The 13,232-nt window shown below is 37.4% G+C and overlaps 1 protein-coding gene across 1 annotated transcript; it reads left to right on the top strand.

Moving 5' to 3' along the window:
• Positions 1-556: 556 nt before the first annotated feature.
• Positions 557-13,045, top strand: LOC121570339 (chitobiosyldiphosphodolichol beta-mannosyltransferase-like; the record flags this gene model as incomplete). Its single annotated transcript, XM_045218891.1, has 8 exons — positions 557-684; positions 1,213-1,334; positions 2,036-2,074; positions 9,150-9,209; positions 10,113-10,223; positions 10,305-10,419; positions 12,468-12,543; positions 12,850-13,045. Coding segments are annotated over 8 exons (789 nt in total), but the record flags the coding sequence as incomplete, so codon positions are not given.
• Between the last annotated feature and the right edge of the window lie 187 nt (positions 13,046-13,232).

Here is a 13,232-nt window from a genome sequence, read left to right as displayed (position 1 = left end):
ATGACAGGATGTGAGACATACCTACAGACATGACAGGATGTGGAGACATACCTACAGACATGACAGGATGTGGAGACATATCTACATGACATGACAGGATGTGGAGACATATCTACATGACATGACAGGATGTGGAGACATACCTACAGACATGACAGGATGTGGAGACATATCTACATGACATGACAGGATGTGGAGACATATCTACAGACATGACAGGATGTGGATACATACCTACAGACATGACAGGATGTGGAGACATACCTACAGACATGACAGGATGTGGAGACATACCTACAGACATGACAGGATGTGGAGACATACCTACAGACATGACAGGATGTGGAGACATACCTACAGACATGACAGGATGTGGAGACATATCTAAAGACATGACAGGATGTGGAGACATATCTACATGACAATGGTTTCCTATCAAACTATTGTCTGTCTATAGCTATCTTGTCTGTAAGTAGTATTGGTCTTTCCCAGATTATTGGTTTTACAGGCAACAGAAAGAGAAGATAGTTGACTACTATTGTCATGACTTATTGTCTTATTCTCCCCCTATAGGGCGACCACATTGTATGACAAGCCACCTGCTATCTTCAAGGAGACTCCAGTGGATCTACAGCACCAGCTGTTCATGAGGCTGGCCAAGACTAACCCTCAGTTCCAGGTCTGGTGAGTCTAGTGTAGTCTGTTGATGAGGCTGGCCAAGACTGACCCTCAGTTCCAGGTCTGGTGAGTCTAGTGTAGTCTGTTGATGAGGCTGGCCAAGACATAGACAACTAAAGTTATCCTCTTGGTTCCCGGAGGAACATAGGGCCTGTACTAAAGCTGTCCTCCTGGTTCCTGGAGGAACATAGGGCCTGTACTAAAGTTATCATTTTGGTTCCTGGAGGAACATAGGGCCTGTACTAATGTTATCCTCTTGGTTCCTGGAGGAACATAGGGCCTGTACTAAAGTTATCCAACGTTGCCGGTCTTGGGCTGCTTTCTTTGCCTTTTGACAGTATAAGGAACAGTTATTATCATGTTATTACACTATCAAATACATTTAACAGACATGTAATAACACATTTCATAACCGCTGTGTATCTGTTACATTGGAGAGAGAAAGAACTATCATAAAAATATATATTACACTATCATAGACATGTCATAACACGTTATAACACAGGTTATATAACCCCTGTGTGTCTGTTACAGTGGTGAGCCCCCTGGTGGTGAGACAGAGAGGACAGTGTTTACAGGTCGTGACCCAAGTGACCTTTCTGTGACCTTGACCTCTGGTCGACCTGCCCTACTGATCAGCAGCACCAGCTGGACCGGTCAGTACCCTACAGACAGAGAGTGCGTCCCAAATGGCACCCTATAGCCCTATAGGCTCTGGTCAAAAGTAGTGCACTTTATATAGGGAATAGGGTGCAATTTCAGAAGCACCAGGAGACTCTGCATTTTGTCAGTTTAAATTGAAACGTTTTTCTGGATTTTTACCAGTTTACATTCTGTTTGGTGTCAGGTTAGGATGGGGATCAGACTGGAGCCAGTTTACATTCTGTTTGGTGTCAGGTCAGGATGGGGATCAGACTGGAGCCAGTTTACATTCTGTTTGGTGTCAGGTCAGGATGGGGATCAGACTGGAGCCAGTTTACATTCTGTTTGGTGTCAGGTCAGGATGGGGATCAGACTGGAGCCAGTTTACATTCTGTTTGGTGTCAGGTCAGGATGGGGATCAGACTGGAGCCAGTTTACATTCTGTTTGGAGTCAGGTCAGGATGGGGATCAGACTGGAGCCAGTTTACATTCTGTTTGGTGTCAGGTCAGGATGGGGATCAGACTGGAGCCAGTTTACATTCTGTTTGGAGTCAGGTCAGGATGAGGATCAGACTATAGGTTTTCTGTGTTGGACATAAAATACAATCCTGGCTCTATCTGTTTAATTGCCATGTGTACAACGTAAGTACATACAGTTGTAAGGTGTAAATACTTGTTAGGGTCTCTCACTGTTTCACCTATCTGTGTTCAACAGAGGATGAGGACTTCTCCATTCTGCTGAAGGCTCTGGAAGGTAATCATTATCATCTGCAGTTGGGCCCCATCTGTCCTTCTTTTGAAGTCATCTCTGATTAGAAAAGACTGGACAGATGAAAGCCATGAGGTGGAGCACTTGAATTCCCCTGTCTAGTCATTCTTAATTAGAATCAATCATGTCTAATCGGCTATTTAAAATTCCCCTGTCTAGTCATTCCTAATTAGAATCAATCATGTCTAATCAGTGATTATAATTCACCTGTCTAGTCATTCCTAATTAGGATCAATAATGTCTAATCAGCGATTGTAATTCACCTGTCTAGTCATTCCTAATCAATCATGTCTAATCAGTGATTATAATTCACCTGTCTAGTCATTCCTAATCAATAATGTCTAATCAGTGATTATAATTCACCTGTCTAGTCATTCCTAATTAGAATCAATCATGTCTAATCAGTGATTATAATTCACCTGTCTAGTCATTCCTAATCAATCATGTCTAATCAGTGATTATAATTCACCTGTCTAGTCATTCCTAATTAGAATCAATCATGTCTAATCAGTGATTATAATTCACCTGTCTAGTCATTCCTAATTAGAATCAATCATGTCTAATCAGTGATTATAATTCACCTGTCTAGTCATTCCTAATCAATCATGTCTAATCAGTGATTATAATTCACCTGTCTAGTCATTCCTAATTAGAATCAATCATGTCTAATCAGTGATTATAATTCACCTGTCTAGTCATTCCTAATCAATCATGTCTAATCAGTGATTATAATTCACCTGTCTAGTCATTCCTAATTAGAATCAATCATGTCTAATCAGTGATTATAATTCACCTGTCTAGTCATTCCTAATTAGAATCAATCATGTCTAATCAGTGATTATAATTCCCCTGTCCTAGTCATTCCTAATTAGAATCAATCATGTCTAATCAGTGATTATAATTCCCCTGTCTAGTCATTCCTAATTAGAATCAATCATGTCTAATCAGTGATTATAATTCCCCTGTCTAGTCATTCCTAATTAGAATCAATCATGTCTAATCAGTGATTATAATTCACCTCTCTAGTCATTCCTAATTAGGATCAATCATGTCTAATTAGTGATTATAATTCCCCTGTCTAGTCATTCCTAATTAGAATCAATCATGTCTAATCAGTGATTATAATTCACCTGTCTAGTCATTCCTAATTAGGATCAATCATGTCTAATCAGTGATTATAATTCACCTGTCTAGTCATTCCTAATTAGGATCAATAATGTCTAATCAGCGATTGTAATTCACCTGTCTAGTCATTCCTAATCAATCATGTCTAATCAGTGATTATAATTCACCTGTCTAGTCATTCCTAATCAATCATGTCTAATCAGTGATTATAATTCACCTGTCTAGTCATTCCTAATTAGAATCAATCATGTCTAATCAGTGATTATAATTCACCTGTCTAGTCATTCCTAATCAATCATGTCTAATCAGTGATTATAATTCACCTGTCTAGTCATTCCTAATTAGAATCAATCATGTCTAATCAGTGATTATAATTCACCTGTCTAGTCATTCCTAATTAGAATCAATCATGTCTAATCAGTGATTATAATTCACCTGTCTAGTCATTCCTAATTAGAATCAATCATGTCTAATCAGTGATTATAATTCACCTGTCTAGTCATTCCTAACCAATCATGTCTAATCAGTGATTATAATTCACCTGTCTAGTCATTCCTAATTAGAATCAATCATGTCTAATCAGTGATTATAATTCACCCTGTCTAGTCATTCCTAATTAGAATCAATCATGTCTAATCAGTGATTATAATTCCCCTGTCTAGTCATTCCTAATTAGAATCAATCATGTCTAATCAGTGATTATAATTCCCCTGTCTAGTCATTCCTAATTAGAATCAATCATGTCTAATCAGTGATTATAATTCCCCTGTCTAGTCATTCCTAATTAGAATCAATCATGTCTAATCAGTGATTATAATTCCCTGTCTAGTCATTCCTAATTAGAATCAATCATGTCTAATCAGTGATTATAATTCCCCTGTCTAGTCATTCCTAATTAGAATCAATCATGTCTAATCAGTGATTATAATTCCCCTGTCTAGTCATTCCTAATTAGAATCAATCATGTCTAATCAGTGATTATAATTCCCCTGTCTAGTCATTCCTAATTAGAATCAATCATGTCTAATCAGTGATTATAATTCCCCTGTCTAGTCATTCCTAATTAGAATCAATCATGTCTAATCAGTGATTATAATTCCCCTGTCTAGTCATTCCTAATTAGAATCAATCATGTCTAATCAGTGATTATAATTCCCCTGTCTAGTCATTCCTAATTAGAATCAATCATGTCTAATCAGTGATTATAATTCCCCTGTCTAGTCATTCCTAATTAGAATCAATCATGTCTAATCAGTGATTATAATTCACCTGTCTAGTCATTCCTAATTAGAATCAATCATGTCTAATCAGTGATTATAATTCCCCTGTCTAGTCATTCCTAATTAGAATCAATCATGTCTAATCAGTGATTATAATTCCCCTGTCTAGTCATTCCTAATTAGAATCAATCATGTCTAATCAGTGATTATAATTCCCCTGTCTAGTCATTCCTAATTAGAATCAATCATGTCTAATCAGTGATTATAATTCACCTGTCTAGTCATTCCTAATCAATCATGTCTAATCAGTGATTATAATTCACCTGTCTAGTCATTCCTAATTAGAATCAATCATGTCTAATCAGTGATTATAATTCCCCTGTCTAGTCATTCCTAATTAGAATCAATCATGTCTAATCAGTGATTATAATTCCCCTGTCTAGTCATTCCTAATTAGAATCAATCATGTCTAATCAGTGATTATAATTCCCCTGTCTAGTCATTCCTAATTAGAATCAATCATGTCGAATCAGTGATTATAATTCCCCTGTCTAGTCATTCTAATTAGAATCAATCATGTTAATCAGTGATTATAATTCACCCTGTCTAGTCATTCCTAATTAGAATCAATCATGTCTAATCAGTGATTATAATTCACCTGTCTAGTCATTCCTAATCAATCATGTCTAATCAGTGATTATAATTCACCTGTCTAGTCATTCCTAATTAGAATCAATCATGTCTAATCAGTGATTATAATTCACCTGTCTAGTCATTCCTAATTAGACTCAATCATGTCTAATCAGTGATTATAATTCCCCTGTCTAGTCATTCCTAATTAGAATCAATCATGTCTAATCAGTGATTATAATTCCCCTGTCTAGTCATTCCTAATTAGAATCAATCATGTCTAATCAGTGATTATAATTCCCCTGTCTAGTCATTCTAATTAGAATCAATCATGTCTAATCAGTGATTATAATTTCCCTGTCTAGTCATTCCTAATTAGAATCAATCATGTCCAATCAGTGATTATAATTCACCTGTCTAGTCATTCCTATTATCAATCATGTCTAATCAGTGATTATAATTCACCTGTCTAGTCATTCCTAATTAGAATCAATCATGTCTAATCAGTGATTATAATTCCCCTGTCTAGTCATTCCTAATCAATCATGTCCAATCAGTGATTATAATTCACCTGTCTAGTCATTCCTAATTAGAATCAATCATGTCTAATCAGTGATTATAATTCACCTGTCTAGTCATTCCTAATTAGAATCAATCATGTCTAATCAGTGATTATAATTCCCCTGTCTAGTCATTCCTAATTAGAATCAATCATGTCTAATCAGTGATTATAATTCCCCTGTCTAGTCATTCCTAATTAGAATCAATCATGTCTAATCAGTGATTATAATTCCCCTGTCTAGTCATTCCTAATTAGAATCAATCATGTCTAATCAGTGATTATAATTCACCTCTCTAGTCATTCCTAATTAGGATCAATCATGTCTAATTAGTGATTATAATTCTCCTGTCAGTCATTCCTAATTAGAATCAATCATGTCTAATCAGTGATTATAATTCACCTGTAGTCATTCCTAATTAGAATCAATCATGTCTAATCAGTGATTATAATTCACCTGTCTAGTCATTCCTAATTAGGATCAATCATGTCTAATCAGCGATTGTAATTCACCTGTCTAGTCATTCCTAATCAATCATGTCTAATCAGTGATTATAATTCACCTGTCTAGTCATTCCTAATTACAATCATGTCTAATCAGTGATTATAATTCACCTGTCTAGTCATTCCTAATTAGAATCAATCATGTCTAATCAGTGATTATAATTCACCTGTCTAGTCATTCCTAATCAATCATGTCTAATCAGTGATTATAATTCACCTGTCTAGTCATTCCTAATTAGAATCAATCATGTCTAATCAGTGATTATAATTCACCCTGTCTAGTCATTCCTAATTAGAATCAATCATGTCTAATCAGTGATTATAATTTCCTGTCTAGTCATTCCTAATTAGAATCAATCATGTCTAATCAGTGATTATAATTCACCTGTCTAGTCATTCCTAATCAATCATGTCTAATCAGTGATTATAATTCACCTGTCTAGTCATTCCTAATTAGAATCAATCATGTCTAATCAGTGATTATAATTCCCCTGTCTAGTCATTCCTAATTAGAATCAATCATGTCTAATCAGTGATTATAATTCCCCTGTCTAGTCATTCCTAATTAGGATCAATAAAGGTCTAATCAGTGATTATAATTCACCTCTCTAGTCATTCCTAATTAGGATCAATCATGTCTAATCAGTGATTATAATTCCCCTGTCTAGTCATTCCTAATTAGAATCAATCATGTCTAATCAGTGATTATAATTCCCCTGTCTAGTCATTCCTAATTAGAATCAATCATGTCTAATCAGTGATTATAATTCCCCTGTCTAGTCATTCCTAATTAGAATCAATCATGTCTAATCAGTGATTATAATTCCCCTGTCTAGTCATTCCTAATTAGAATCAATCATGTCTAATCAGTGATTATAATTCCCCTGTCTAGTCATTCCTAATTAGAATCAATCATGTCTAATCAGTGATTATAATTCACCTGTCTAGTCATTCCTAATTAGGATCAATCATGTCTAATCAGTGATTATAATTCCCCTGTCTAGTCATTCCTAATTAGAATCAATCATGTCTAATCAGTGATTATAATTCCCCTGTCTAGTCATTCCTAATTAGAATCAATCATGTCTAATCAGTGATTATAATTCCCCTGTCTAGTCATTCCTAATTAGAATCAATCATGTCTAATCAGTGATTATAATTCCCTGTCTAGTCAATCCTAATTAGAATCAATCATGTCTCAATCAGTGATTATAATTCCCCTGTCTAGTCATTCCTAATTAGAATCAATCATGTCTAATCAGTGATTATAATTCCCCTGTCTAGTCATTCTAATTAGAATCAATCATGTCTAATCAGTGATTATAATTCCCCTGTCTAGTCATTCCTAATTAGAATCAATCATGTCTAATCAGTGATTATAATTCACCTGTCTAGTCATTCCTAATCAATCATGTCTAATCAGTGATTATAATTCACCTGTCTAGTCATTCCTAATTAGAATCAATCATGTCTAATCAGTGATTATAATTCACCTGTCTAGTCATTCCTAATTAGAATCAATCATGTCTAATCAGTGATTATAATTCCCCTGTCTAGTCATTCCTAATTAGAATCAATCATGTCTAATCAGTGATTATAATTCCTCTGTCTAGTCATTCCTAATTAGAATCAATCATGTCTAATCAGTGATTATAATTCCCCTGTCTAGTCATTCCTAATTAGAATCAATCATGTCTAATCAGTGATTATAATTCCCCTGTCTAGTCATTCCTAATTAGAATCAATCATGTCTAATCAGTGATTATAATTCACCTGTCTAGTCATTCCTAATCAATCATGTCTAATCAGTGATTATAATTCACCTGTCTAGTCATTCCTAATTAGAATCAATCATGTCTAATCAGTGATTATAATTCACCTGTCTAGTCATTCCTAATTAGAATCAATCATGTCTAATCAGTGATTATAATTCCCCTTTCTAGTCATTCCTAATTAGAATCAATCATGTCTAATCAGTGATTATAATTCCCCTGTCTAGTCATTCCTAATTAGAATCAATCATGTCTAATCAGTGATTATAATTCCCCTGTCTAGTCATTCCTAATTAGAATCAATCATGTCTAATCAGTGATTATAATTCCCCTGTCTAGTCATTCCTAATTAGAATCAATCATGTCTAATCAGTGATTATAATTCCCCTGTCTAGTCATTCCTAATTAGAATCAATCATGTCTAATCAGTGATTATAATTCCCCTGTCTAGGCATTCCTAATTAGAATCAATCATGTCTAATCAGTGATTATAATTCACCTCTCTAGTCATTCCTAATTAGGATCAATCATGTCTAATCAGTGATTATAATTCACCTGTCTAGTCATTCCTAATTAGAATCAATCATGTCTAATCAGTGATTATAATTCCCCTGTCTAGTCATTCCTAATTAGAATCAATCATGTCTAATCAGTGATTATAATTCCCCTGTCTAGTCATTCCTAATTAGAATCAATCATGTCTAATCAGTGATTATAATTCCCCTGTCTAGTCATTCCTAATTAGAATCAATCATGTCTAATCAGTGATTATAATTCCCCTGTCTAGTCATTCCTAATTAGAATCAATCACATCTAATCAGTGATTATAAGGAAGTGAGGAAGGAAGGATACACTTTAAAAGACCTCTGTGGTGTCCTCTTAGGGCCCATTGGGAATAGGGTAGTGGTGTAAAGTATTTAAGTAAAAATGCTTGAAAGTACACACCCTAGTAGTTTTTTGGGGTATCTGTACTTTACTATTTATATTTTTGACTACTTTTACATTCCTAAAGAAAATATTGTACTTTTTACTCCATACACCCCAAAGTAGTCCTTACATTTTGAATGCTTAGCAGAACAGGAAAATTGTGAAATTCACGCACTTATCAAAAGTTACTTGAGTAACTTTCTATTAAGGTATCTATACTTTTACTCAAGTATGACAATTGGGTACTTTTTCTACCACTGGCTATATTAGGGTGTGTTTGGGATACAAGCCCTTGTATTAACCTTGTGTGTTTTCTCTACCAGACTACGAGGGGTTTGTGAAAGCAGGAGCTTCTCTTCCCTCGCTGATCTGCGTCATCACAGGTAACTATTGTGTTGACAATGTACTGCTGCAGGTCTGTGTCATCACAGGTAACTATAGTGTTGACAGTGTACTACTGCAGGTCTATGTCATCACAGGTAACTATAGTGTTGACAATGTACTGCTGCAGGTCTGTGTCATCACAGGTAACTATAGTGTTGACAGTGTACTGCTGCTGGTCTGTGTCATCACAGGTAACTATAGTGTTGACAATGTACTTCTGCTGGTGTGTGTCATCACAGGTAACTATAGTGTTGACAGTGTAATGCTGCAGGACTGTGTCATCACAGGTAACTATAGTGTTGACAGTGTAATGCTGCAGGACTGTGTCATCATAGGTAACTATAGTGTTGACAGTGTATTGCTGCAGGTCTGTGTCATCACAGGTAACTATAGTGTTGACAGTGTCCTGCTGCTGGTCTGTGTCAACACAGGTAACTAAAGTGTTGACAGTGTACTGCTGCTGGTCTGTGTCATCACAGGTAACTATAGTGTTGACAGTGTACTGCTGCAGGTCTGTGTCATCACAGGTAACTATAGTGTTGACAGTGCACTGCTGCAGGTCTGTGTGGTCTAGGCAGGATTACTGTAAAGCGCTTTTACATGCTGCGTCTGATTTGGTCTTTTGACCAATCAGATCAGATCTTTTGCCAATAATTGGACAAAATATCAGAATTGGGCTGCCTGTGTAAACACAGCCTTTGCGTCAAAGGCTGATGTAAAAAGGGCTTTATGAATAAATGTGATTTGATTGAGAAGCCTCACAAAACATTACATTGTCAACTAACCTATTGTTGCTAGATTAAACCAACTGAGAAAAACCTTTACAAGCCTTGTCAGTCCTATACTGTTAACCCTAGAGAATGTATTGTTTCAATTCCCTGGGGGTGTGTGTGTGTGATCAGGTAAGGGTCCTCAGAAGGACCACTACAGGAAGCTGATAGACACTCTCAGCTTTGAGCATGTGAAGATCTGTACTCCATGGCTGGAGGCGGAGGACTACCCTGTTCTGCTAGGTTAGTATGGTCTTCCTGTCCCACATTCAGCAGATCTGTGTGTGTGTGTGTGTGTGTGTACTGATGTTCTCCCTGCCCCAGGCTCAGCAGATCTGGGGGTGTGTCTCCATAAGTCGTCCAGTGGTCTGGACCTGCCTATGAAGGTGGTGGACATGTTTGGCTGCTGTCTGCCTGTCTGTGCCATCCACTTCCTCTGGTGAGGGAATACTCTAAACCCTGGCTCAACAGTCACCTGTTACCACCGTGCAGAGGCTTTGTGCTGATCTGATCTGTTTGACTTTCCTGTGCTGTTTTGACTGTGTATCGAACTCTGTTATATTCTCCTGTGTTGTCAGTCTCTCTGTTGTTAACTCGTTATATTCTCCTGTGTTGTCAGTCTCTCTGTTGTTAACTTTTGTTATATTCTCCTGTGTTGTCAGTCTCTGTTATCTCTGTTATATTCTCCTGTGTTGTCAGTCTCTCTGTTGTTAACCCTGTTATATTCTCCTGTGTTGTCAGTCTCTGTTAACTCTGTTTTATTCTCCTGTGTTGTCAGTCTCTCTGTTGTTAACCCTGTTATATTCTCCTGTGTTGTCAGTCTCTGTTAACGCTGTTATATTCTCCTGTGTTGTCAGTCTCTCTGTTGTTAACACTGTTATATTCTCCTGTGTTGTCAGTCTCTGTTAACTCTGTTATATTATTTTGTGTTGTCAGTCTCTCTGTTGTTAACCCTGTTATATTCTCCTGTGTTGTCAGTCTCTGTTAACGCTGTTATATTCTCCTGTGTTGTCAGTCTCTCTGTTGTTAACACTGTTATATTCTCCTGTGTTGTCAGTCTGTTGTTAACCCTGTTATATTCTCCTGTGTTGTCAGTCTCTCTGTTGTTAACACTGTTATATTCTCCTGTGTTGTCAGTCTCTCTGTTGTTAACCCTGTTATATTCTCCTGTGTTGTCAGTCTCTCTGTTGTTAACACTGTTATATTCTCCTGTGTTGTCAGTCTCTCTGTTGTTAACACTGTTATATTCTCCTGTGTTGTCAGTCTCTCTGTTGTTAACCCTGTTATATTATCCTGTGTTGTCAGTCTCTCTGTTGTTAACACTGTTATATTCTCCTGTGTTGTCAGTCTCTCTGTTGTTAACCCTGTTATATTCTCCTGTGTTGTCAGTCTCTCTGTTGTTAACCCTGTTATATTCTCCTGTGTTCAGTCTCTGTTAACTCTGTTATATACTCCTGTGTTGTCAGTCTCTGTTAACGCTGTTATATTCTCCTGTGTTGTCAGTCTCTCTGTTGTTAACACTGTTATATTCTCCTGTGTTGTCAGTCTCTCTGTTGTTAACCCTGTTATATTCTCCTGTGTTGTCAGTCTCTCTGTTGTTAACCCTGTTATATTATCCTGTGTTCAGTCTCTGTTAACTCTGTTATATACTCCTGTGTTGTCAGTCTCTGTTAACGCTGTTATATTCTCCTGTGTTGTCAGTCTCTCTGTTGTTAACGCTGTTATATTCTCCTGTGTTGTCAGTCTCTCTGTTGTTAACCCTGTTATATTCTCCTGTGTTCAGTGTCTGTTAACTATGTTATATTCTCCTGTGTTGTCAGTCTCTCTGTTAACCCTGTTATATTTTCCTGTGTTGTCAGTCTCTGTTGTTAACCCTGTTATATTCTCCTGTGTTGTCAGTCTCTGTTAACGCTGTTATATTCTCCTGTGTTGTCAGTCTCTCTGTTGTTAACACTGTTATATTCTCCTGTGTTGTCAGTCTCTCTGTTGTTAACCCTGTTATATTCTCCTGTGTTGTCAGTCTCTCTGTTGTTAACCCTGTTATATTCTCCTGTGTTCAGTCTCTGTTAACTCTGTTATATACTCCTGTGTTGTCAGTCTCTGTTAACGCTGTTATATTCTCCTGTGTTGTCAGTCTCTCTGTTGTTAACGCTGTTATATTCTCCTGTGTTGTCAGTCTCTGTTGTTAACCCTGTTATATTCTCCTGTGTTCAGTGTCTGTTAACTATGTTATATTCTCCTGTGTTGTCAGTCTCTCTGTTAACCCTGTTATATTTTCCTGTGTTGTCAGTCTCTGTTGTTAACCCTGTTATATTATCCTGTGTTGTCAGTCTCTCTGTTGTTAACCCTGTTATATTCTCCTGTGTTGTCAGTCTCTCTGTTGTTAACCCTGTTATATTCTCCTGTGTTGTCAGTCTCTCTGTTGTTAACCCTGTTATATTCTCCTGTGTTGTCAGTCTGTTAAACCTGTTATATTCTCTGCTGTAGTCTACATGAGCTGGTGAAGCATGAGGAGAACGGCCTGATCTTCAAAGACTCTCAGGAACTAGCTGAACAGCTCAAGGTACAGTAGAGTAATATAATACTATTTAGCAGACAGCGAGAGGCTGAGGAGCTAGATACCTGCCACTCTACCCTTGATTTATACCATGAGATCACTTGAGTCGAAAGAATTGACAATGGTTCCCAGTGGTATGATCCTGTAAAGTGGAATCTTTTCAAAAATATATTCTATTTTATCAGACTGGAACCTGTTCCTGTGATAGTAGTATATCGTCTGATATACACATGGCTGGAATGCTGTTTTAGCTAGGATCCAATATACCCGTTTTATAAAACCTGTTCATGTCCCTATGTTGTGTCTCGCCAGTCTCTGCTGTGGGGCTTCCCTGGCTGTGAGGAGGAGGGCAGACTGGGTCAGTTCAGGAGGAACCTCCGGGCCAGTGGAGGGCAGCGGTGGGACCAGAACTGGGACCAGAACGTCCTGCCTCTCCTCACTGGACCCTGACCCCTGTTAGACAGACCTCGCTACATCATCTCTCTCTGTCTCTAACCCCCTTCTTGAGCCTCCAATCTTGAACATTTTAGTCATTTAGAAGACGCTCTTATCCAGAGCGACTTACAGGAGCAGTTAGGGTTTAGGATTAATTGCCTTGCTCAAGGGCACATCGACAGATGTTTCACCTAGTCGGCTCGGGATTCGAACCAGCAGCCTTTCGGTTACTGGCCCAGTAACCGCTAGGCTACCAACTG

Source organism: Coregonus clupeaformis, unplaced genomic scaffold (assembly GCF_020615455.1).
Source record: "Coregonus clupeaformis isolate EN_2021a unplaced genomic scaffold, ASM2061545v1 scaf1883, whole genome shotgun sequence".
NCBI classification, from domain to species: domain Eukaryota; kingdom Metazoa; phylum Chordata; class Actinopteri; order Salmoniformes; family Salmonidae; genus Coregonus; species Coregonus clupeaformis.
The sequence above is the reverse complement of the archived record's forward strand: the minus strand, read 5'-3'. Positions and strand labels throughout refer to the sequence as shown.